This window comes from Brachyistius frenatus, unplaced genomic scaffold (genome assembly GCF_029030835.1).
Source record: "Brachyistius frenatus isolate BFR_SWC_R1_liver_20210118 unplaced genomic scaffold, ASM2903083v1 Contig_113, whole genome shotgun sequence".
Lineage (NCBI taxonomy): Eukaryota > Metazoa > Chordata > Actinopteri > Embiotocidae > Brachyistius > Brachyistius frenatus.
In genome coordinates this window covers 987,285-1,011,157 of record NW_027210712.1, presented here as the reverse complement: position 1 = coordinate 1,011,157, position 23,873 = coordinate 987,285, and the positions used below count along the sequence as shown (strand labels likewise).

The window sequence follows — 23,873 nt, the reverse complement described above, 5'->3', positions numbered from 1 at the left end:
ATTCTAGCGCTGGTTTGGTTTCCTCATTATTCTCAATATTTCATATTCCATTCAATTATATATGCACAACAAAGGGTTCACTGCCGCATGTCTGCAGCTCAGCATTTTCAGAGGCTGGAAGTTTGCATTTCAGACTGTTTGGACGAAGAGGATGACAAATGTGGACTTGTACACTCTTGCACACCCCAAAAAACCACAGGCATCCTAATCCCGAACTGGTGGCCGGACACTTTAGCCTGGCTCTCGCTCCACTTTGCCCTCGTCTACCTCTGTATGTTTTGTTGGCAGCGTGTGAAGAGCAGCCATCTGTTTGGGAGGAGAGCTCATCCTTTGGCTGCCTTCTCCCGTTAGAAATAAAACATTTGTTGAGCTTTTCTTTTTTCTTTTGTTTCAGAAAACTAGTTTTTTTTTTTTTTTTAAATCTCATCAAAAGAGCCGTATTGATTGTTCAGGCTTTGAGTTCAGGTGTGTTTATCTGGAACATTTGTCTCAGTGCATCTGACTGTAAGTACGGGAAGTAATCCTGCTGTCTCCTGCAAACTGTATCATTTAATTTTTTTCTCTATTTAATATCTGTTGTTGCTCTTCATTTTCAGCGATTCAGTAAAGGTGAAATTAATAAAATGTTAAGAATATCCTGAGAAATTCTTACAGGGTATGTTATGCGTTATGAAAACATGAATCTACTTAGAAAGCCTCTGAACTGTATGCAATTAGTTATTGGTTATATGCAAACACTATTTGCAGGTCTATGATGGAACATCTACTTGCACAAAATATGTGCGGTTCCAATGATTCCCAAAACGACATGAGTGTTTTCACTCTGGAGAACCAACATGTCTTCATACCTAAACAAGAATAGCTCATTTAATATTTTGACAAATATTGCTGTTGGAGAGTACCGATGGCAGGTGTACCAGACCTTTGTCGTCACGATATCAACAATAAAGACATAGTTAACATCACACAGTCACAGTTTAATTCGGTTTATAGATACCAAAACCACTTGGTCAGGTAGAAAAAAAGAGTTACATTTTGTACATGGTTTTCACACGGGACAAGAACATACACATGATTCATCTGACTTCCTCTTTTGCTCCTGTCATAACTACTACAGCCCCCTAGAGGTCGCTATAAATGTAAATAGGGGTCGTATCACCCCACTTGCACAGACGAGCCCCAGTTCGGCTACGCCCACTTATTACTCGAAGCTTCAAATCTGTGATTAAACCGTGTTCGCATTAAGGTTTGCTCAGCCACTCTGAAGGGTGGACCAATCAGTGACCAGTGGGGGAGGAGGGCTAAGTGAGAGGATGTAGAAGTAATTCCAACAGTGACAGAGGTGGTAGAGTTTTGGCGCACAACAAACAGTTTTTGGTGTTTAATGCAGATTGTTGAAAGGCTGCTTTAATAGTTTCAAAATTTGCTCAAGGTCTTCGCCCAGTAGGATGCAACAACTGGAGACAATCCCCAGTGGAGCGTGGCCATATAATCACACAGCGAATTAGATTGTGGTAATACCAGACTACAGACTACGTACGGTATACGGCCGCGTTTTAGTCTTAAAGCCCCTCCCCATTGGACCGCAACCCAGCGTAGACTCATCATTTTTATAACTCAGTTTTTCTACTGATTCAACAAATGAGAAGTATTAATGTTCATTTGTATTCTTTAGAGGTGCTGCTGAGTGGATTTTGTTCCGTTCTGACAGTCAATTCTGTTTCCAGGCTGTTATGCTACCTAATTACAGGTTTAAGCTACATTACCATCCCAGACATGAGAGGGATATCAATTCTCTCATTTAACTTTCGGCTAGAAAATAAAGTTGAATTCCCCAAATGTTGCACTGAGGCTTTTAGACATTATAATGATTACCATAAGCAAATATGTCAGGAGATAAGAAGCTTCTTTTGACCTCTGCACTGCAGGAAATACTGATATTCATGCAAATGTGCCAAGAGATGGTGTGATTTCTCAACACTAATTACACCAGTGAAGCACATTCAATTGTATAGTACTGTGTAAACTATTTAACTGCGCATTTCTTCAACTTCAGCAACAATTTAATGTCTAAATTCCATCCCAAAAAAAACATTTTTGATCAAACGTTCACAGTAGTTCAGCTCCGACTGACTCCACCATTACTGAGGCTCAGGAGGGAATTAAATAAACTCATAAGTAAAATAAATACAGTCTTACCTCATTATAATGACCCATTGTCAACAGCACTTTAAGATCTCAAGCTTCTCGTTATTTAATGGAGGTGACTGTGCATGAAGTTACAGAGAAAGATGACCTGGATGGACCAGCGCTGAGTTGTTTACACAATCGCCGACATGACAGCTCTCCGTGCTTGAGCACATTTTGGCATCTTTCGCTGTCAACTAGTCACTATAAATAAAGACCTGCCTGCCGGTGCTGGGAAAGCACATCAACAAATTACCAACATAATGTGTCATATGTTGATATTTGATCTCATGTACAGCCGGTGACAGACTGTCACGTCGTTCTGATCAAAGGAAACTGACCACAAAGTCTCTGAAGGTTTTGCAGAAAATGCCGTGTCTCTGATGAGACTGGGAGCCGGCTCACGTTTGAACATCCAACTCAAGTGAAAAGCAAAGTAAAACAGAAAACTTTTGACTTGCATTCCAAGACAGGGAATATTTCATTTAGATTTGTTTTATCCTAAAATATGAAAATGTAATTGATGTCTACCTGACTTTCACATATTGCATAAAAACTAGCTAAAAGTTGTGAAGTTTTTTTTGGAGGACTTTGCTTTTTCACTCTGGAAACTACAAGTTTCTGTTTGCGTAGCCTTTAAAATACAGAGTATAGCATTCTGCATTTAAGTGCCACTGTGGCTTCATTAGCTTCCACTAATTTCCCTAATTGTAGTTTTAACAGGCCCTCCATTATAGCACCCTGTATTTTGCAGAAGTGCCAGGTTTATCTAATGGTCTTGCCCTGGACCTCAACAGTTACTCTATAAAAGGTTATTGTGCTTTGGGTCATTGGAAACCTTTCACGGGGCCCTTAAAAGTAATTATGAATTCTTCACCCTGGGCAGCTTAAATTCACAAAGGCATGAAGCAGCTCTGTCCTCTGCTGCGAGCCTGAATGCTCTGAATGGAAGCTATTCAGAGCAGAGGATGTCTCTAAAATCCAACTGATTAAGGTCCATTTCTTTAAAAGGAATTGAAAGCCTTGCAAGGACAGAGGAGGCGATCGTGAGGACTCTGAGGTGAGTCTGTGGACAAGTGTTTTGCACTAAACTACAGTTGTCACTGATTGCTGATGAAGTAGGAAAGCAAATTTAAGTCATCTGAATTAAAACGGGACTTCGAGGGGCATCCTGGTGGCCAACTGGTTAAAATGCAAACCATCCAACTACCATGTGCCCAGTTTGAATCCAGCCACTGTTAAACTCTTCTCCGTCTCCTCAACTGTTTTCTTAATAAAAATTGACTGACCGATTATTCACCAAAAATCATAAAGATTTACCATTAGGGATTCAAGAATGTCTCTACAAAATCTACATGTGGCTCATAATTTTCTTGTTTTTATTCATTCAAGGAAAACCCCAGATTTGAGGTTTGAGTTTCTTCAATAATTTAACATTGTACATGTGTGCTGCTGTTCCTGCTGAGGACACAGTTCCTTTCCTTTATCGACTGGGTCCCCTCATGGTGAGAAAAACTGAGTATACAAACAAGTGCTATAAAAGTGAAGGGAAAATGGAGCAAAAGATATCATTTTATAACCTCGCTTTTACTGGCTTTTCTTCATTAAATTTTTTTTTCCAAATTCCTTTTTTTTTTTCAATCTGTTTTACTATTAAAAATGTCTTCAGCGAGTCTTTGCAGGAACAAATTAAATGAGATTTACCTACAACACCCAAACGGCATTTAAATCATCACAGGCTGCCAGGCGCTCTCTGCGTGGCAGCAGCGGTGTGGTAAAGCAGAACCGGCTAATCAGTCCAAAACTAATCCGGTCTGAAATAGTTTCACTTTAGCAGCACTGCCGACCCACGAAGCCGTTAACATGCCTTACATGGAGCAAATTGATTTTTCCGGCCTGATTGAACTCAACTTGCTTACGATTGGTGCTGTTGATTGACTGCTCAGTGATTTCCCCAACTGATTCCGGTGGCTGTGATTGCCAGAACCTGTTGTGTTGCCAGAGACTTCATTGAAACACAGATTAGGAAAAGGGACCATCTGAGTTTTTACTTCCAGGCCTACGGATTTTCAATTTGCAGAGAACTCTTCCCAAACAACCCCCCTCTATCTTTATATTTATTGTGTTATTTTTTTTATTTTTTTTTAGAAAGCAAAAAGGCTGCGAAGGCTGACGATCAATACAGTAACTGATGGGCTGTGGGGCTGTTACAGAAGCCTCACAGGAAAACTCGCATTTAAATTCCAACCTTTTAAACTGAACCCATAACCAACGTTCAGTTGTATGTCGTCCTCAGTGAACGGTGTCTTTAGAAAAAGATCCCCGAGTCCAAAATTAAAAAGACATACACATATGTTATATGTGATCTACACCCGTCATCCAAACGTCAAAACCACTGACAGGTGATGATAATAACACTCATTATCTCTTCACAATGGCAGCTGTCAAGAGGCGGGACGTATGAAGCAGCACGTGAACAATCAGTTCTTGAAATTGGAAGCAAGAAAAACAGGGAAGGATGAAGGTCTGAGCAGCTGACAAGGACCAAACTGTGAATTATTGCTAGCTTTTGAGTGATTGTTCTGAATGCTCTGAATATTAGATGTCAATAATGATGCTTTGTTTGTGATGACAGTTTTGTTTAGTTTTAACAGCTTGCACAAAAACATTGTGGATGTCGTCCGAAATATGGAAAAAAAAAAAAGTCATACTATAGCATTAAAATGTATTAATGGGATTTTGGGGGATAACATTTGTGGTAGTTTGGACATAAATCCGAGAAGAGTTATAGACACCTTTTAATTTTTGTTATTAATGTTTTTGTATTAGGTTTTTGTCTTGTATTGTCGGTGACCTTTGGTTTGGTATTAGTAGCCTCTCAGCTCCATCGGTGCTCGGGCCCTTATAATAATAACTCTTTGACGAACAATAGGTTTTTCGCACCATCGGTGCTCGGGCCCTAAATATTCTCAAAACAAAAAAGGGTTAGAAAGGATTAACAATCTTTTTCCTGTTTTTCCTTCCACATAAGATGTTTCTGTTAGAGCGCTCTCTGTTTTATTATCAGGCTTTTATCTGCTGTCTGTTCCATTTATCATGTTCACTTGAGCTAGCGGGACGCACACATAGCTGCGCCTGTTTTCAGAGTCGTATCATGTTCGCAGCACCATGAAGAACCAGCTCTTTACTGTAAAAGTAATAAACTATTAAATACATAACCATCATTTTCCTGAAAGGATTTAATGGTGTGAAGATGGGGTCTCGTCCTCTTGTTTAGCCTGTGGGGAAAGTCTGTTGTTCTGGCCACTAAGTGATCAGTCTGAAAGAGGAAGAAATGCCATTCGATCAGCAGACTGGCCTTTGTGGATAAATCTCATTAACTCAGGAACATGCCATTCCCCCGTCACTCATCAAGGCAAAATGTCACCGAAAATTGGCACCTTTGCTCCGGGTGCAGAGAGAATTCATATGAGCCCATATGAAATGTTCAGCCTCTGGTTTGCAGCGCTTTACTAGAATTTCAGGTTCATTTTTTTTTTTTTATTGAGCGCTCGGTCTGAATGATTTTCCTATTCGAAGAATTGAGGAGGAATACCTGGTAATAAATCACACCGCGTATGGTTTTGAGTAAACAGAACAGGAAGTGCTTGTAAATGATCTGAGATCAGAACAGGTTCAAAAGAGTTTAAGCTTGCAATTAGATTTTTCGAAAATTATTTCGCAACCTGCAGTTACATATGATGTGAAACAATTGCACAAATAAAAGGTGAAATCTTATCATCTCATCCTCAACAAAAAAGGATCAACAGTCTATTCCAAACTGTTCTTTTAGAGCCATTTTCATCTCATCTGAGCAGGACGGCACTCTCAGTACAAGACAACCTCAATAGGTAATGTGCTATTGGAAACAACCGAACAGTGCAAGAAACTTTAATACCAAATCTGCTTCCAGATGTGAACAGCTTCAGTGGGAATAGGCAGCCGTGTTTCTAACGTCCAGAGCCAGATTCAGCCTCCTACACCGACTGGGCAAGAAAGGATCAATAACGCTCCCCTTCCTCAACAGGTATCATCATGATACCCTTGAAGACGACATTCATTTTTCAACAGGAGATGCTCGCAGAGGTCACGGGATCGGAGTGTGGTCAGCTGTTTAAAACCTCTGTGCGACTTGGTCAGGGTCAAAGTACGTGTGTCGGTGTGAGATATGTGAATAACAACATACGGTGATGCGATGTGATGTTCTAAAATAAATTCAGTTCTTGCTTTCCCTGAGGAGGAGATGTTTGTGTTTGTGATTCAAGAAAACTACAGGATTTTAATCAAACTTTTGGAGCGGATCCGAAATATGGGACGAGTGCACAAATTATTTTTTATTTTCATTGCAAGATAAGATATTTAGCCTCCTAAATACCATTTACCCTTAAAAACCCGGCAGGTTTCGGTTCAGATCCAAATTCAATAGTGGCAAAACAGACAATTCAATCATGCCATATCAAAATCCACATTCAATGGTAGCAGTAATCCTCTGGGGCACACACTTCCTAAAACTCAATACAGCAACCAGTTGTTATGGTTTCATCCGAGAGAACCGGAGGTGGTGCAATTCTAACATTGACACATTTTTAAATACAGACATGTATAATGGTTGTAGTTTTTGAAGGCATAGAAAAGACCTCAGCAGAGTTCTGCTATCTCCAAGTGCCCCTGTTGTATTCCAAAATGTGACACTGTCACAGTCACATAAGAATGAAGCTCGCCAAGAACTTTACTTACCAGGGGGGGAGTTGAAAATACAACGATCAGGCAGGTGAGCTCAATCCAAGGAGAGAAAGCAGAGTCCAAAGTTGGCAGGACTAGAAAAACCAAGAGAACAGAAATATGTTAATTAAAAGGTAAAATAACCAAAACAGGCAGACATGTTTGCAGGTGATGCATTCAAATGTAGACAATTAGACAAGACTACGCTGTCAAAATTCAAAGTTTCAAGTGTACTTGCATGTAAGCGTCCTAATGAAAGTATGGGTGTGGCCGGCAGGAGAAAGAAAGGATATCTGATCAAGAACTCCTGAGTCCTCGCTGAGACAGCGGAGTAAAGCCCCGACCCTCCAAACCCACTCAAATAAACCACGTTAGAGGACAGCAACATTTAAAGACAAGCACAAAGTCAAGGTGTTAAAACAACCCAAAGAAGAGGGCGAGAAAACAAGAAGCTATGCAATGTTAAGATGCCGTTTTACTACTCCTGTCTCAGCCCAGATCATGACGGTTTTGGAAGTGACACTTTTTACAGGGATCGAGTTTCAGTCCTGAATCCTGTCTTTACCGTCTGATTCTTCCGAGGACGGCGCACTTCTTCAGCTGTCCAATCAGGAATCCTCTGTGTGACAGACAGTCCGACGTTTGTTTGACGAGAATATTCAAAAATTAAATGAAACATGACAACGCAACTGAGCACTGCATTGTAATGTCAATTTAAGGATGGAGTTGACATTTGCGTAAAGAAAGAAAAGAGAAACCTGAAACCTGAAAAGTAATATGACAACTGATCTGCTTTCATGCTTAGAAGAAAGCGTGTTCAAGTACGTTTAGGGAAGTCAAAGATGATTCAGACGTTTAGACCAAGTAAGGGACAGCCTACGATACGTGTTTATATTTCACATACAGTGTCCCATATTTAAAACAAGGGCACAGTTGAAGGCTCCTTTTTCAGTATGCTGTACAACCGCCTCTCCCCGTCCTCACTCTTTGTGATGCTTTGTATTGTCCCTGCGGGTGTTTTTGCCTCTACGCTTTGAAAACAAGTCTTCAGTGTTTTTACCTTTAGGCTGGGGGGGGGGGAAACAAAATGTAAAACACAGAAATCATGCAAACATGTAGAACTATTTCTGGGACACAGAGAGTGTTTAAAAGCAGCTGGCTGGAGGCAAAAGAAAAAAGAAAAAGAGGCAGCTAATCTCAAACACTGCAAAACTGTGGATAACTAGAGAGACGGCTGGATGCTTTCCTTTTTTTTTTTTTTTTTGGCTGGCTAATATGGCAGCTCGAACAGAAATGACAATTTACTTTCTGGACGCAGCCCAGAGTCAGAAAGATGCACGGCCAGCAGCACCCCACGGAAAACGCCCTGCCGCTTCACAGCTACCTCGAATGAAATCATGACGACATGTCCAGCTCACGGAGAGAAAAACGGACCGTTTACTTCCCCACAATCTGTGACGTGACCCCGGTGACCGACCAGAGTGAGAAAAAAAGTGAGAATAATCAGCAAGCTGAATGTCTTTCGGAATACATTAACGATGGACAACAGCTGAGTTGGGAGAAAATACACTCCCAGGCTCTGTAATTATTTTGCTCCCTAATCATGTTGGGATCACAAGTTCTTACAGAAGTGATTCACAGATTTGTATTGGGTGATTAATGCGTCGTTTGCATACAAAGACAATCCAGTTCTTTAGCAGGATACTTAGATTTGGATTGCAGGCTACAAACTTGCTCCTCTGGGTTTATTTTCTCCAATTTTTTTTTTTTTTTTTTTTTTTGCTTGCACAGTTCATTTATTCCCCGCAGCGCAGAGCCTGACCCTTTCCAATCTGTTGGAATGATTAAATAATATGAGCCCGAATAAACACAGTCAGGTCGAGCCTGACAGTTCGGGTTGTGAATTACAAATTTGAACGCTCTGACATTTACAAACGAGAAATACGTCATCAATTTCAAATATACGGCGCATTAAAATGGAATCCAGTGGGCAACAAAGAACTGTGAACTGTGACTGGATGTTAAACCCAAATGTAAACAGCCTCTCTGTAACAGAAAATTTGCTATGCAAAAGAAGCATGCGCACAGACTGGTCTGTCTGTTGTTGGGGTTTGGTTTTTTTTAGAGCAGTGGACAGCTAACTGCTGCCACTCATGATAATCATAAACAAATTCCGCCAACCCAACCTTTTTTTTTTCTAAATGGAAGAATAATGTTCAGTCTTGTCAGAGCTTACTGGCTGCATGCACGGAGGTATTATTTGTTTGTGTACTGAAACCCTAACCTCAAGCTGCTGTTTATATCCAATAAGCTGTTTATTCCAAACAGCCTTTGTCGCTGCTGCCTGAGACGTGCAATGAATCTCGTCTGGTGTGAAAGACATTCTCGAGGAAAATCTTAAATAGCACGGCAAATGTGTACGAAATAAAGAGCAAGATTGTTACGTTAGCATTGTCTTTATCTTCTCTGTGCTGTGGGATTTCCAGCTGCAAACGATAAAGTCGGTTGGAATTGATGGATGCGCGCACAGAAAACCCTCCAAACAAATGAAATAAATAAAGCAAAAAACGGCCGTCCCTTTGTTCTAATAGAGTCCATAAATAGGACAAAAGAGTCCATAAATACAGAACCATGTTCTGTGAAGCAGAACAGTCTCCCCGGGGTTTTATTCAGCCGGTGCTGCGCTCGTCTTCCTCCCAGTCCTGTTACAGCCTGGTTTTGAATTGCTTGCCATTATTGAGGACAGTGAGCTCAGCTCTTGAAGCCTGCAGTCACTCAGGCCTATCTTAATAGAGATCTCCCGCTCAGACCCAACAATCTATTGAATTGCATCAATCTGGCAGTGAATGCCACGTGAAGACAAAAGTTGCTGAAGAGTTAATACCTGTAGAGCGAATTTTTTTTTTTTTTTTGGGGGGGGGGGATCATGTGTTGCTGACAAAATACACAAATGGAGATTCAGTTTTACAGAATGGGCTAAAAGGTTTGTAGATGTAATGCTTCGCTGGAAACACGTTTTTTTGTTCTGGTCTGTTGACAATTGGCTTGGAAAAGATTCACATATGAGAATGAAGTTATGAGAAGGGAAATGCAAATCCAACCACACTGTTATTGATTAGAGAAGATCTATCTGTCCTGGTGTATTAAACCTTGAAAACAAGGTTCTTACTGAGTTGAGATCGGCTTTTTGAACTGTTAATCAGATTATTAAGTTGGACACAGAATGTCTACAATCACTGGTTTGTTAGACAGATGTCAGCTGAACACTACATTTTTTTTTATTGTTAATTCACATGAATCTCACATAAATCTAAATAAAATGTACTATAATGTGAATACCTGTCTCAACCTTATGCCAATGATAAATCCAGATGTGCAGGGGACTGTACATGTGTAGTAGTTTTAACAGCCCAGGATTTTAGCACAAACTCCTCAGATCAATATCCACAGAATATTAATGACATTTTTATTAATCATATATTCCAGCCGAGTTCTTTTCTGAAATGCCAGCAGTCTCTAAACTCACTGAAAATCCACAGACCAGTGTAAATGTTGGTTTATTCAAAAATATGGGAGCTGATTTTACTTTATTTTTTTAGTGCTTTCCGCCTAACTGCTATCCCTTGCAAATTTACATAATTTGTTTTGCTTTCACTGGAGAAAAGGAAAATATTTTATTCTGGAGCCCCCAATCTTCAGTTACCATTATAGAAAGAGCAGAGTCATGCATCAGACAGAAACTATTTGTGCTGCCCCGTTCCTTCTCTCCTCCACCAGCAGCCAGGGCGCTAAACCCTGTGAAAGCCCCGATAGATCACGAGCGCTGCCCTTAAAAACACATCCTTCCTGACGCTGTCTCGTTTTGGAGGTAAATAGGTCGGTGCACCGCTGCAAGTTTCCACCGCCTCCGGGAGAAACCACAAAGGGTTCGGAAGAAAAATAGCCGAGACAGACAACAATAGACAATCGGTACCGAGAACAGCAGACGTTCCTGCCAGAACATAATTAAAGCAAAAAGGTCAACGCAGACTCGACCTGCTGCAGTGGCAGGCTGGCAAACGCTGGCCCGGGCCGGCCACATTGAGAAACCGCTGCTGGCGGTTACTGCAGCGGTTTCACTGGCCCGTTTGTTGTGGTTGTACTGCACCTCTGTGTTAATACTGTTACACACACACACACAGGCGGATGTAATCCGCTTAAATGTTTGCAGATGGAAGCTCGTACACACCGGCCGCTGTGCGTATTTATTCATTGGTCTCACTTTAAAAAAAAAATTAAAAAAAATATTTTTATCTAATTTAATTTATTGTGTGCGTATGTCATTTTTTTCTTATTGTGTGCACCTTCTTTTTTATTTCCTACCCGTGTTTCTGTGCTGCTGTGACCGCCTGCCGCCTTCCAAGTTCTCACCGCGTATATTACATGAACCTGGACCGACGTGTAAACTGCAACTTGGACTGGTTTATAGTTAACGCAGCCTTGCTCGTGTTTCCTATTTAGCCTTTGCAGTTATTTGCTCTCCTTGTTTCTACAAGATTTCAAATCAAGTTATTGGAACAGGAAGTGATGCACTCAACAGACTTTTTGAAATGAATGCGCCAATAAAACCGTACAAAACGTTTCGTGTTTTTCCACAAAGTTCATTGTCATTTGCAAATCATTCTAATTCTTTGCAGGTGTGAAGAGCTCCTCTGCTCAATCCTTCTGTAATGTGGAATTAATAGCTCAGGATTTGTAGTTGGTTGGGGAACTCCAGCCGCCGTGGTGCATTCACAAGTGTGCAATGATTTTATCGTCAGTGATGTTTATGAATACCAACAGATCTGCATCTCTGTGTGGCTCTCCAATAAAACACAAACATAAAAAATAACCAACACTAGTGCACAGGCACAACAACAGTACTGACCAGCAGCCGTAGGCAGTGCCGCGGGCTGACGGATGCTCATAGCATGCCTTTGAAGAACTAACCCAGAAAATTTGCTGCTAATTAGCAGGTCGCTAATATTACAAAACGACAAACACTCGAACTGAAGACCACTATAATTATAAAGCACTTCAAAATAATCGTGACGGCAACGCGAGTCTAGAGGGCCGTGATTGGCTGATCCTTGCCAACCAATCCGACGACAAACAATCATCACCCCACTTCCATCTGTTAACTCTGTTGTGTTTGGCGTAATGACTTTCGTACCTCCGGTGTCCCCCATCGTCTCACCGTTTTATTGCGCTTTAATATTTCATGCCGCCCTCCTGAAAACATCCTTGTGTGACACTGAAAAGATGTGAACTGGGACCAGAGCATAAATCAGCAGCGCACTCACAAAACAAACGGATTCGGGTACGCACGCTGACTTTTAAGCTTAATGTGGCACTTTTCGCTACGACGTGATTGAGTTACGTTCTCCACATATTTACTTAAATACTTGTTCACATCAATGTGTAGCTGCGATTCTGCAGCCTTAGGCTGCGACGGCGGTAGAAGAACATAACCTAACACCATGAGCTCCGCCTGCACATGCGCTCCGACATGCTGTACACAGAAAACGCATCAAAAACCTGCATGCATGAAGTCTGACTTCAATGTTTTATTTGCCATGGGTGTTGTTTTCTCCCGCTGAAATCGATCTCGCCTGGCAGCTTCAAAACAACAAAGTGATGCTGTGTGTTGGTGTAAGGCTGCAATTATAAATTCATCTGACCTAAGGTGGAGCTGCTCCTCTTTTTCTTCACATAATAACACGAGTCCAGGTAGTTTAAGACAAACACACCTCCCCGCAAAACAGGGACCATCATCAGTTTAGTAATCCTTTAAAAGATGACAGCGTTTCATTGCAAAATTAAGATTTACAGTAAGCCAATCTTAAAAAATATAATCTCAAAAGCATCAATTCTTGGATCAATCGTCTCTGCCATGCAAAAGATTTCATATCTTCCAAAAAAAGACTTTTAAAAGCATTTTCTGCTCGCAGCAGCGGGTCAGACGAGCTGTTGACTCCCGCCTCGGTCAACTACAACTTCCTCTCAAATGTTTTCCGATTCTGTGGACAAAATCTTACCACTTTTTATTTTTAGACTCGTTAAAACACATCCACAGGTCGATTTTTGCTGTTGTCATTTTTATGCTCTTCTGCTGGTGAGGAAACTTTATAGAAAATTGTTATTGCAAAGTACCTTTTGAAAGACGAATCTCCCACGGTCGGGGAGATGGTGTAATAACACGCTGTAGTGATGGAGCAGTGGGAGGGGAAAGGTGTGATCCGAGTCATCAACAACCGGAAGATCATTTATCACAACACCCAGAGTGGTTTTAGAAGAATGGAAAGATAAAAATCCAGAGTGAAACGTGTATATGAGCTAAGAATTTGATATACTAAAAAAACTGAGGTGGATTTATATGAAGGTATTTTTACGTCAGTATTATGCAAGCTGAAAAAAAAATTTTAGAGAGCTAATTTCTCACCAATCAAAACTCGAGTTTGTAAGTAAAAATATACGAAATGATAATTTTGCTTTGCAAACAAATTTGCAGATTTTTTACTTAAAACCTAAATTTTGTTGATTGCAGTACGCAAACTTTTTTTGTTTGTTTGTTTGTTTGCATAATAAAGACACAAAAAGACCTTTATAGTTTGCTGACAGTTTTCAAGCTGACGTGAGGTCACGATTTAAAACGAATGAAAATAAACAATGAGACGGGAAAAAAAAGAAAATGTGAATTTAACCGGATCGAGCTATGGTTTTGTTATTTGGCACATTTGGTGAAACATCGTCGAGCTTCTTTTTGTGCTCGCGTTCGAAGCTTGAATCGATATCAAGTTCTTTCTACCGCTACACCATCGTGTGTCACTGTCTGCACGTACTCCACCACTATCTTATGATCCTTTAATAGGGAGCTGTGAAAGCCCGTCTTTTCTGTTTCTCCCTCGTCCCTCCGGAGACAGGAGGTACATTCATCATAGCCCTTCTTACATAAATTTGATTGAAAGAGAGAAAAACAAGCAGGACCCCGGCACGGCGCTTTCCTGAGGTTCACTGGCTGGCTGCTGAATAAGCCGGAGTGTCTCTGTTGATGCCTGTCAGCCTATTCTTTTTTTTATTTTTTTTATTTCATATCTTCGTTGCCTCTCTGCTTTTAGAGAATAAACAAGACCTCTGCGACCGTCTTCCTTGTCAGAACACGCTTGTCTTTTTCTTAGTGCAGATCAATAGTTTTCCTCGTTCTACCTTCTCCACAAAAACGTGAATGTAATGATTTAAAGCTGCACACACACACACACACACACACACACACACACAAAATATATACTGTCCTTGCAATCCAATCTGAGTCTTTTTTTTTTATCACCAGATGGTCTTTGTCGTTGGGAGATCTGACAACCAGGTGGGAGGTGACCGTTCAAAGGTTTTTGCATTTATGGCTTGAAAAAGATGATTCCACAGAGCCATGCTTGCTTTAGAGGTCTTCTTGTAAGATGTTTTACAACATAAACCAAACCACAAAATGTCCTGCGGAGACGGAATTCAAAAGTCGAGCCAAAGAAGAAGAAGAAAAAAAAAAGGGCTCCGAAATGAAACGACAGAAAGAATGAGAAACATCAAAAACAGTTGCATCTTTAAATCTTTGAAAAGCAGATCTTTTCTGTTTAGTGAATCTTGCGCACACACAAGAGCAGTTGAAATGTTTTTCAGTCAATCCGAGAGAACACAAGGTAAACCAACGGGGGGGAAGTCAAAGCATTGATCTGTATCTGAATGAAATATATTTCAGAGAAAAGAATAAACCCGACTCGTTGTCTGTTCTTCGCCAGCATGAATTTGGACATTAACCGATACGGCTACGAGGTTTCAGCCCACACCGAGCTTCAAAACTGTGGTCAAACTAAGCTTCCCAGATCATGCTGGGAATTTAATGAGCTTCTATCTATTCAGGACTTTGTTGGAAAGTTCGACAGACCACACATGATAGAAAAGCATCCTTTCCTTTAAATGTATTTTGAATCAAAGGACAGTGTAGGCAGGAGTCTCCTTGTCATTTTGCATTTTTGCAGAAGTCTAAATCTAAGTTTGAGCACTATGAATGTCAGAATCCCAAAAGTCATAGAAGATTTAAAGAACAGGAGGAAAAGGTTGTTTAAACTTTGTAAAGATAAGTACCACAATTTGGTGGCGTGCAAGCAGTGGTGGGTACAGGAACGAAATGCAGTTACTTTAACACTTTCGATCCACCACATTTCAGAGGGAACTGTTGTCCTTTTTATTCTACCACATTTATCTGATAGCTGTAGTTATAAGGGACAGAGTCGGGTTCAACATAAAGTATGTGATGTGATGTCATCAGTAGCTAATGAGATAACTGTCGATTTTTCTTCAGTCTGTGAATGGATCTTTTTTCGTCTATCAAATTCTCTGACAGGGTCCATTCTTCTAAGCTTTTAGTAAAATGTTCCTCTTCGTGAAGCAGCTGATAAAATTTTATGGGTTCCAAGGAGGAGGTGACTCTTCTGTTTTCTGTCTACGCACCCGGTTGGATTCAGGTTTCCATGACATTCAAATGTCAAATGCAGCTAGAAAGCTACAAGACTGAAGAAAAGTTGTGGTTGACCTCGGTGTGCGTCAGAAAAGATCCAATCAGAAGAGAGGATCACTGAATCAACGAAATAGACACAAAACAGCCTGTTCATGGTCAAACTCCAGCGTGAAGATTAAGAGATGCAAAAATGTATTGAGACGGTTTTTGAAAAAACTAAATCAGATTAATACAAAGACTGCAAATACACCACCGGGGGGAAAAGTGTAAAATATGGGAGCTTTAACAAATTCACAATGATATTTTTGGACAGTGCAGAGCTGAACTAAATATTTAAATCTCTTGTGTGTGAAACGGAGCTGAACTGTAATTCCTTATGTGTCTGAGCTGGAATTTACTTCTCCGTGTGCTTGAGCTTGAAGTGTTTCTTATCAGCTCTTAAAGCCATCCAGGGCTTCAGGAGGAGAGTGAGCGATGACAGCCACAACCAAAATGACAAGCGACTCTGCCCACCTGTTTCATCACCTTCTGTTTTCACCTCTCTCGCCATTATTCTCCGGGTCCCCCTGGAAACCGGGCCGCTCCTCTCCTGAATAAAAACAAAAAAACATGACATTATTAGTTAGCACTGACTCGGGGAGGGAACCCCATCATGGTGCAATACGCCATCAAACCCACACTGGAGAACTGACTAAAAACAGGTGATAAAAACAGTTGTGATTCATTTACACATATGCTGACGCCATGGTTACAAATTGGGAACTAATTTACACCCTTAATACAAGTTAATGGTTGGAAATTATGAATCAAAAGACAATTCCCTTGACAGATTATTTGACCTAATTCATCTGTGGTCCAGGTAAAACATATCAAATGTATTTGCAATTAGTTTTTTTTTTCTTCTTCTTCTTTAAAAAAAATCTGCTTAAAATTAATTTTAAATTGGTTTTACTTGTTGCCATACCAGCTACAAAAATAAAAAAAATTTGAATACAGACGAGATATTATGTGCCAGATATCAATGCAGTGCATACATTTTGCAATTTTCCATCAAGTTTTGGGGTTTTGTCTGAAATTTGATTGTATCAGGAACTCCTCCTGCAGCTAGTCTGTCTGGTAAAGTAAGCCATCTTTCATGACCGCTGCAGTCTCTCTGAATATGCACATGAATATGAAACAATGAGCAAACTGCTGAAATGTAAAATATGAATGTTTCTAGTAGGCTGTAATTATGCAAAACACAGTTCTTATCTTTTCAGCTGCAACAATACGTAATCTTTAATAACTGAATAATGGGCTGTCAAAGATATCTTATTATATTCATCCTTGAGTGAGAAACGTGATGTTTTGAGGCAGTTTTTGGGAAAGAGAGAAAAAGCATGACGTGATGAAGGCTCGTATTTGTATGGATTATATTTTCTTTTGTGTTTTCTGAGAAAGAATTTGACCTTGCACTTGCATGTTTCATTCAGTGAGCTTCAAAGCCTGAGGTTTGGCATTAATGAACACAGACTACACCTGCTTATTGTCAACATATTTGAAACACCACTGTCAGCGCTCAAGTCTGTATTCCAGGCGAAGAAAAAGGTTTCTCTCTAGTGTAGTTAGTATTTCTCAGCCATCAGTTCAACTTTGACCTAAAGATTGTATGTTTAATTCAGTAAATCATAAATGATATAAAGCATCTCACCTTCTAAAAAGACACAGGAGCTCTCTGTGGAACAGAAAAATCTCAAACAAAATATTGTATGTATAATATATTCTATATACTTCTCCAAAAGCCCAAAGCTATACTATAAAAGGGCTCTGTGGGCTTAATCATACAACCATATCAAATCTCTACCAATCTAAACCTGTCAGGTTGGAAATATCTCGCTATTAATTCTTGGTCAGCCTGCAGCTTTGTCATTGCAACATTGAAAAGGTAAGTTATTTCCCTGCTACAGCCGTCCAGCTGTGTACATACACATACAGGTTCATATGTGGCCATCAATGTCTACTTTTCTTGAGTTTGTGTTTAGATTTGCAAACAATTCAAAAAAAATAGTTAGCGAGTCTCGCATCACCAGCAAGTTTTCAAACACGTGTCGAAGATGCTACACCAGCAGGATGTATTTTGCTTGGGACTTTCATGGTTGATATAAAAAGGAAACGGTTTACGCCAGGTAAACACAATGAAGACCAAAAATCTGCAGTTCTCTGCATCTCAAGGATCACGGCTGCAAACTTTCATTTTAAAGAGCTTTGATAGAAGACAGAATCATCTGAGCGTTCTGTATATTATTTGATGTGGTCCTCACGCAGCACAGCAAGAAGGAAACATGTCGGCGGTTTGCTGCAGCATGCAAAAAGAGTGCTTCTGAAAACCTGATCAGAACTGGAGCTAATCAAAGGGCACCTTCGGATGATCAGAGGAGAATCTGGCCGAACCAGTAAGGTCCTTTTCCGGATCAAAGTGGCGTTTAGAGGGCCAATGAGCTGCCCTACGTGCACCGCACACTGCCAGTCAAAACCTGGGCTCCGGTATGACTGCAGCCTTTTCAGATAGCCTGGGAGTATAAAACCTATTTTGTCAGTCATGTCAGAAGGTTATAGGTGTGCTTGAATCAACCTAGTTCTTTTACAGATATGTTGTCTGACCGAATCAATCGCTGCAAAGGATTGCCGCTGTTGCACTCATTTGTGAATACAACATGTGACGGGTGCAGCTGCGTGATCTCGCATAATCTCTCCTCACTGCACACCTGAAAAAAAAAATCAAAGTGGGCCGCATGTCAGATTGTTTCAGAAAGTCACACATATTGTCATTAGCAGCTCCACCAATTCCCACTTCAGAAAAATGTGAGATTTGAGGGAATAAAATTGCTTTAACTCGACCGCCCTCCATTGCCTTATCTACGTGAATAAATCTCATATTGTCACTATCGGAAAATAGTGAGCCCATGTGTCTGTATTTCCCAGACCAGTGTTGCTATTTATATTGCAAGTTGTGCACTGGTTGTCAACAGCTTTGCAGTCTCATTACATGCACTTCAGGTATATTGCTGAGGGCTCAACAGCGGCAGCGCTAGTCAAAGATTAAGATCTGGTTGTATATAAATATGGGACCCACCGTGTACCGAAACACAACGCACACACCTGAATTAATCATCTAATACACAGTGCACAACGGTTGCGAGCACGGACTTGGCCCCGCCGACTTCACAGTATTGTAAAGAATTTTAAAAAGACTGGTTTAAATGCAGAGGCTGAAGAGACACCGCGAGATGCTACAAGATACAAACATTTCAAGTTGATTTCTCACAAATGTTTTGACTTGAAACAGGATATTATTTCTTTCCCAAGGATGCGATGTCAAACAATGAAAAGCTCACCTCTCTGAACTCTCAACAGTCTGCAGCGACAAACTCTCAGATTGTGCTCAGCATTAATGTGACGTATTTAACTTTCCTGTCTGAGTCTCTATTGTCTGCGTGCTTCAGACTGTAAAGTTTTCAAACTAAAAAAATAGTTTTGGGATTCAGGTATCATGAGGCAAAGTTAAGCCCAGAAAAAAACGACATTACAAAAGTATGATACGGTTGATAAGATATTTTATCATTTATCAGGTTGTTTTTTTTTCACCAACTTCAGCAGCTTATTAGTGTTCTGTCCTAAATAATATATATATTTTTCATATGGTAATTTTGTGCTGGTGGTGATTCTGTAATCTGTGTACGGATGAGAAATTTAATAAGAAAAGTGCAATATTAACAGATGATTAATAATAAAATATGAAGACACCCTTCCTGTTCAAACAAATTAGACTGCGGTTAGGAAAATAGTTGCTATTAGACTCATGTTATTCCACAGAAGCCATTTTTCGTAAAACATTTTCCTATCCGAAAGCCAAATCTCTTAAATTGCTCGTCCACGTTGTCACATTTACGAAAATACTTTGCTCCTTGTCCTCTGCTGTTGCCCTGATGCACGACATTGTTATTTAAAAAAAAAGTGCCACGCAGGTGCCAGCAGCCACACGCAGCCTCATTATACGCACTTATTCAAAAGGTGAACACATCGTATTGAAGTGGAAACCTTTCTTGTCGACCGATCTCCCACATTTCCACCGACTTCAGCGACTCATTAAGATTCTGTCTTGAGGAAATCAGCGTTTCACCTGTGGTTGCCGCGGGTGATGGCGGTGACGCTCCAGTACACAAGTGAAGAATGCAAACAAAAATAAAAATGTAATGTTGGTGATATTTTTTTTTTGTTTCCTCTGAGGGTTTTTGCCTGAAACATAAAAAAAAAAAAAAAAAAAAAAAAAACGTGGGGCTTTCTGTCCATATTTAAAGCCAAAGTGATATCCTATTACGATTTAAACTACTCTTTATAATTAACACAATAACTTTGTGGAGGGGGCTATATGGATTGAAAGATTGAACATAAAGCATTATGTGTATACTTGGATTCACTTTAAATATGGATGGGAAATCACATTATGACAGTATATTGACAGGTTAATCAGAGAGACAGATGGAGAAATTGTCTGCAGGGACTGAGAACCTAAAACTACAGTAAAAAGGAGAAATTGGAAAACGAATCGAAACCGACCTCCTTAGTCATCGGGGAGAGTCCCTGTTCCTTCAGGTAATGAGAACAATATGCTCGTAAGGAGTTGTAAATTAGATTTGAGAAGTCTGACTGAGGCTGAAGGAAATAAACTATTCTCGTGTTTTTAAAACAAACCGGGCAATTTTTTTTTAACACAAACTGCTGTGATGCTGGAGCATTACATTAATCACAGCATGCTGCTGCAAGCTGCTGGGGATTACTTTTGGTGAACGGCCCATTAAATGGGGAGTATCTGCCATCTACAGGACAAACAAGAAGTCACCACCGGCCCAGGAGGGGATATTTCAAATCACAAAGCACGTAAACTCATTAAAACAAAACATATTTTGAGTACTAGACTGAAACAAATGAGCAAATTCTGAGGTTACTTAATAATATAAAATAAAATAAAATACTGTATTCATTTTTTTGCTTTTGTGTGGTTGCCAATTACCCCCCCCCCCCAAAAAAAAAAAAAAACAGCTGATATTTCACTCAAAATACTCACAAGTTTTAATTCTGTTCTGTGCAATTATTTATATCCCACAAGTGAATGATTGGAAAACTCCCCTGTTACCTGTCTGAAATACTAAATACAGAATCTCCTTAAAATCAATTCACTTTCTCCATTCACACATTTCCCAAGCTTGATTTTAAACCTTAATAGATAACTTAATTAAAAAAAAAAAAAAAAAAAAAAAAAAGCTGAAAGGTTAACAGTAAAACACGTAACTGGAATTTCCTCTGCTTTTCAGTAAGTCCTATGTGCTACACACTACTTAAGATTTTAAGATTATAACAGTTGACTTTAACCTGTGATGAAGCGTCCCAGCTGGCCATCCCACCTTTGACCATTTCCACCTCTGCAGATGTTTCCAGGTCTCTTCTTTTACTGAGTAAATAAAAAACCGTAAATAAATTTTTTTTTTAAGTGTCTGATTTCTTGTTCTGCGTTCAAAATCCCGCGTAAAAATGGCAAAATGCCGCTATTTTTTTTTCTTCTTGTATTTGTTTCCGACACCTTAAAAGGGGCCGTGGTTGTTTTGGATAACAGGGCAGGAAGTGACGTATGTGATTTGTTCAGGACGTTTCAGACCAGAATAAAACAAATAGGTGTAAAATTGTGCATGTGTTGTTGTTTTTTTTCTCTCTCTCTCTCTCTCTAAGTGTCATTCACGTCCCTGTGTGTGTGGTTTTATACTGTTTTTGTTTAAAGGAAAAAAAAAAGAAAAAAAAATTACGTAAACTGTACGTTGTTTGAAGTCTTTTGATCTGTATCGCTTTCCGTAGTTGCAGGAAGTCGTTCTCTTTGCGAGGTTATTTAACTGCGCGTGTTTCGAAACAAGAACTAAAACAACGTCCAAAAACAAAAACCGACATGTCGGGGGGGACCCGTTTGGAGAACGCCAACCCGGTGATTTTCCAGCGGTCCGGGGAGAGGCTGCAGGTCGCGTCCGAGGAGGACGAAGACGTCCACGACCCCATCGACGACAGAGAAATATTCGATATCCTGTTTTCGTCTCCTCTCTGGCTCAGACTGGTTTCACTCCGCGGAGATGTCGACATTACCTCACAAAAACATGAACGTGTGTATTTGATTCGGGAAAGAGCAGACACTGTGAGGATCAACGCGCATATGGAGGCAGATATACGTTCAAAACACGTGTGTTTTTCGTCGTTGTTGTTGTTGTTGTTGTTGTTGTTTTTGTAAATTCTTTAACTAAAGGTACATCTAATCAGATCCATCAACGACCCCGAGCATCCTCTGTCTCTGGAAGAACTCAATGTTGTGGAGAAAGTCCGAGTCCAGGTAACTGGGTCTTTATTTATTTATTTATTGTTATTTATTTTTGATAAAGCTCATAGTTAGTGACGCTGTCATAGGCCCGAGGCTGCTGGGGGACGTCATGTGACCCACCGAGCTTCTTCCCTCTCACTCTTTCACTCATATCTCACCCTCACACCCTGTTGGAGGTTTTTCTCCCTTAAAGATGAGAGTTGTTTTTGTTTGTTTTTTCCCCCCCCTCCTAAGCTTTACGTGGGGATTGTTGAATTGTTCTGTAAAAGTTCTGCTGTAAAGACTTTAATGTGTTAAGTGCCATGAAATAACCTTTGCTGTGATTTGGCGCTATATAAATAAAATTCAATTGAATAGGTTTCTGGAAACGTATATCTTTCTGCAAAAAAAAAAAACCATCTATCCAACCCTCCCTCCCCGTTTAATGGCAGAAATGAATCGAATCGTATTAACCGTGTTGTTTTTCCTGTGCTTGTGTCTCAGGTGAACGACGCAGAGAGCACAGTGGGAATCGAGTTCACGCCCACCATCCCTCACTGCAGCATGGCCACGCTCATCGGCCTGTCAATCAAAGTCAAGCTCCTGCGCTCTCTGCCCGACAGGTTCAAAGTACGTTTGGGTGCTTTTTTTTGTTGTTGTTGTTGTTGTTGTTGTTGTTTTTTTTCACCAGAAATTTACCTTTTTAAAATCATCTCATTTTGGTTGATTGTTAATTAGTATGAACAACAACTGGTTTTTCAGTTCGGATCTAATTGCGTTGCGTTTTTTTTTTTTTTTTCCCGTTTCCCGCTCAGATCGATGTTCACATCACTCCCGGGACTCACGCCTCAGAGGAAGCAGGTAATCATCATCATCAGTTTCCCACCGGACCGCATTAATAACCGCTGGTTATTAAACGTTATTTTCAACATGTGACGCCTGTGTGTTTGTGTCGTTGTGTGTGTGCAGTGAACAAGCAGCTGGCAGACAAGGAGAGAGTGGCGGCGGCCCTGGAGAACTCGTCCCTCCTGGAGGTGGTGAACCAGTGTTTGACCACCAGAAGCACCTGAGCGGCCGGTCTTGCGTCGTCGCTTTCAGCTTTTAACCGCCGATTTGTGCAGCAAGACCTCTTGAGATGTGTCCGCTGAGCTTTTCGGTCCACGCGTGGATGAGTCGGTGAAACTAGCGTCAGGAATCTTACAGAGTTCAAACATTTCCGGTGTTTCCTAAAGAAAGAGTGCAGGGAAGCGCAGCTCTTGAAAGTGTCCATCTAAAGGCAAGAACGCAAATACAATCTAAGGTCATGATGCGGAAAAAGGTCGGATAAATCAAAGAAGTTATTCTGATTAATTTCATGAAGTCTGCATTGTAACATGTAGGTTTTTTTTTTTGGTTTTTAAGAAAAATATTTGGAGAATCCGCAGCGACAACTGTCATTTGTGTATATTAATGCTCTGGACATTTTATTAAAGATATACAGATGAAATGAACATGGTGTTTGTTTGTTTTTTTTAAGATTTAGTACATCAAAAATACAAAAAAAGTTAAACATTGGTGTTCTTGACTTTTCCTCGTTAAAACAATGTATGCAAGACATGTCACTTGTCTGCTGAAGGCACATATACGTTAAAAATATAAATCAAAATTTGAAAAATGGAGTCTTTCTCTGAATTCGTGGACGTCTGTATATACTCATGCAGTCGGTTGCAGTGAATCCTGGCATTGTGAAATGTATATTATTCAGGTTTATTGAACGATTATTGAGTCCACTGGATTTCTAGAGTGTAATTAGAGGTGGAAGTATTTTTCCAGTATTTTGTCCTCCTTATGTACTTTTATTATTCTAAAGCTGTCCACTGCTTTTGTCTATGTTGCAGATATAGTTCAGTGGTTCAACTTGCAGATAAATATTGCAAATGCAAGATTAGCTGTCATGCACTATTTATACGATGAAAGCTCTTATGCTGTGTTCTCATCATTCCACTAGGAGGCGCCCTCATCCTTTTCCATGTAAATTCAGCTGTT

The 23,873-nt window shown here is 40.2% G+C and overlaps 1 protein-coding gene and 1 pseudogene across 1 annotated transcript; one reads left to right on the top strand and one right to left on the bottom strand.

The window, feature by feature from the left end:
- The window catches only part of LOC138629287 (contactin-associated protein-like 4), a 95,094-nt pseudogene extending 79,078 nt beyond the window's left edge, over positions 1-16,016 (bottom strand).
- Positions 16,017-21,353: 5,337 nt separating this feature from the next.
- ciao2b (cytosolic iron-sulfur assembly component 2B) lies at positions 21,354-23,338 on the top strand. The gene is made up of 5 exons (XM_069712901.1): positions 21,354-21,578; positions 21,804-21,881; positions 22,353-22,478; positions 22,664-22,709; positions 22,818-23,338. Exons 1-5 carry the CDS (start codon positions 21,450-21,452, stop codon positions 22,916-22,918), a joined length of 480 nt encoding a protein of 159 aa, XP_069569002.1. The 5' UTR covers positions 21,354-21,449; the 3' UTR covers positions 22,919-23,338.
- Positions 23,339-23,873: the final 535 nt, after the last annotated feature.

Bases quoted from the DNA above. Each gene is read 5' to 3' on its own strand.
- ciao2b (XM_069712901.1), top strand. From the start codon at position 21,450: ATGTCGGGGGGGACCCGTTTGGAGAACGCCAACCCGGTGATTTTCCAG. The intron at 21,882-22,352 runs GTAACTGGGTCT...CTTGTGTCTCAG, and splicing joins TGGAGAAAGTCCGAGTCCAG to GTGAACGACGCAGAGAGCAC. The intron at 22,479-22,663 runs GTACGTTTGGGT...TTTCCCGCTCAG, and splicing joins CTCTGCCCGACAGGTTCAAA to ATCGATGTTCACATCACTCC.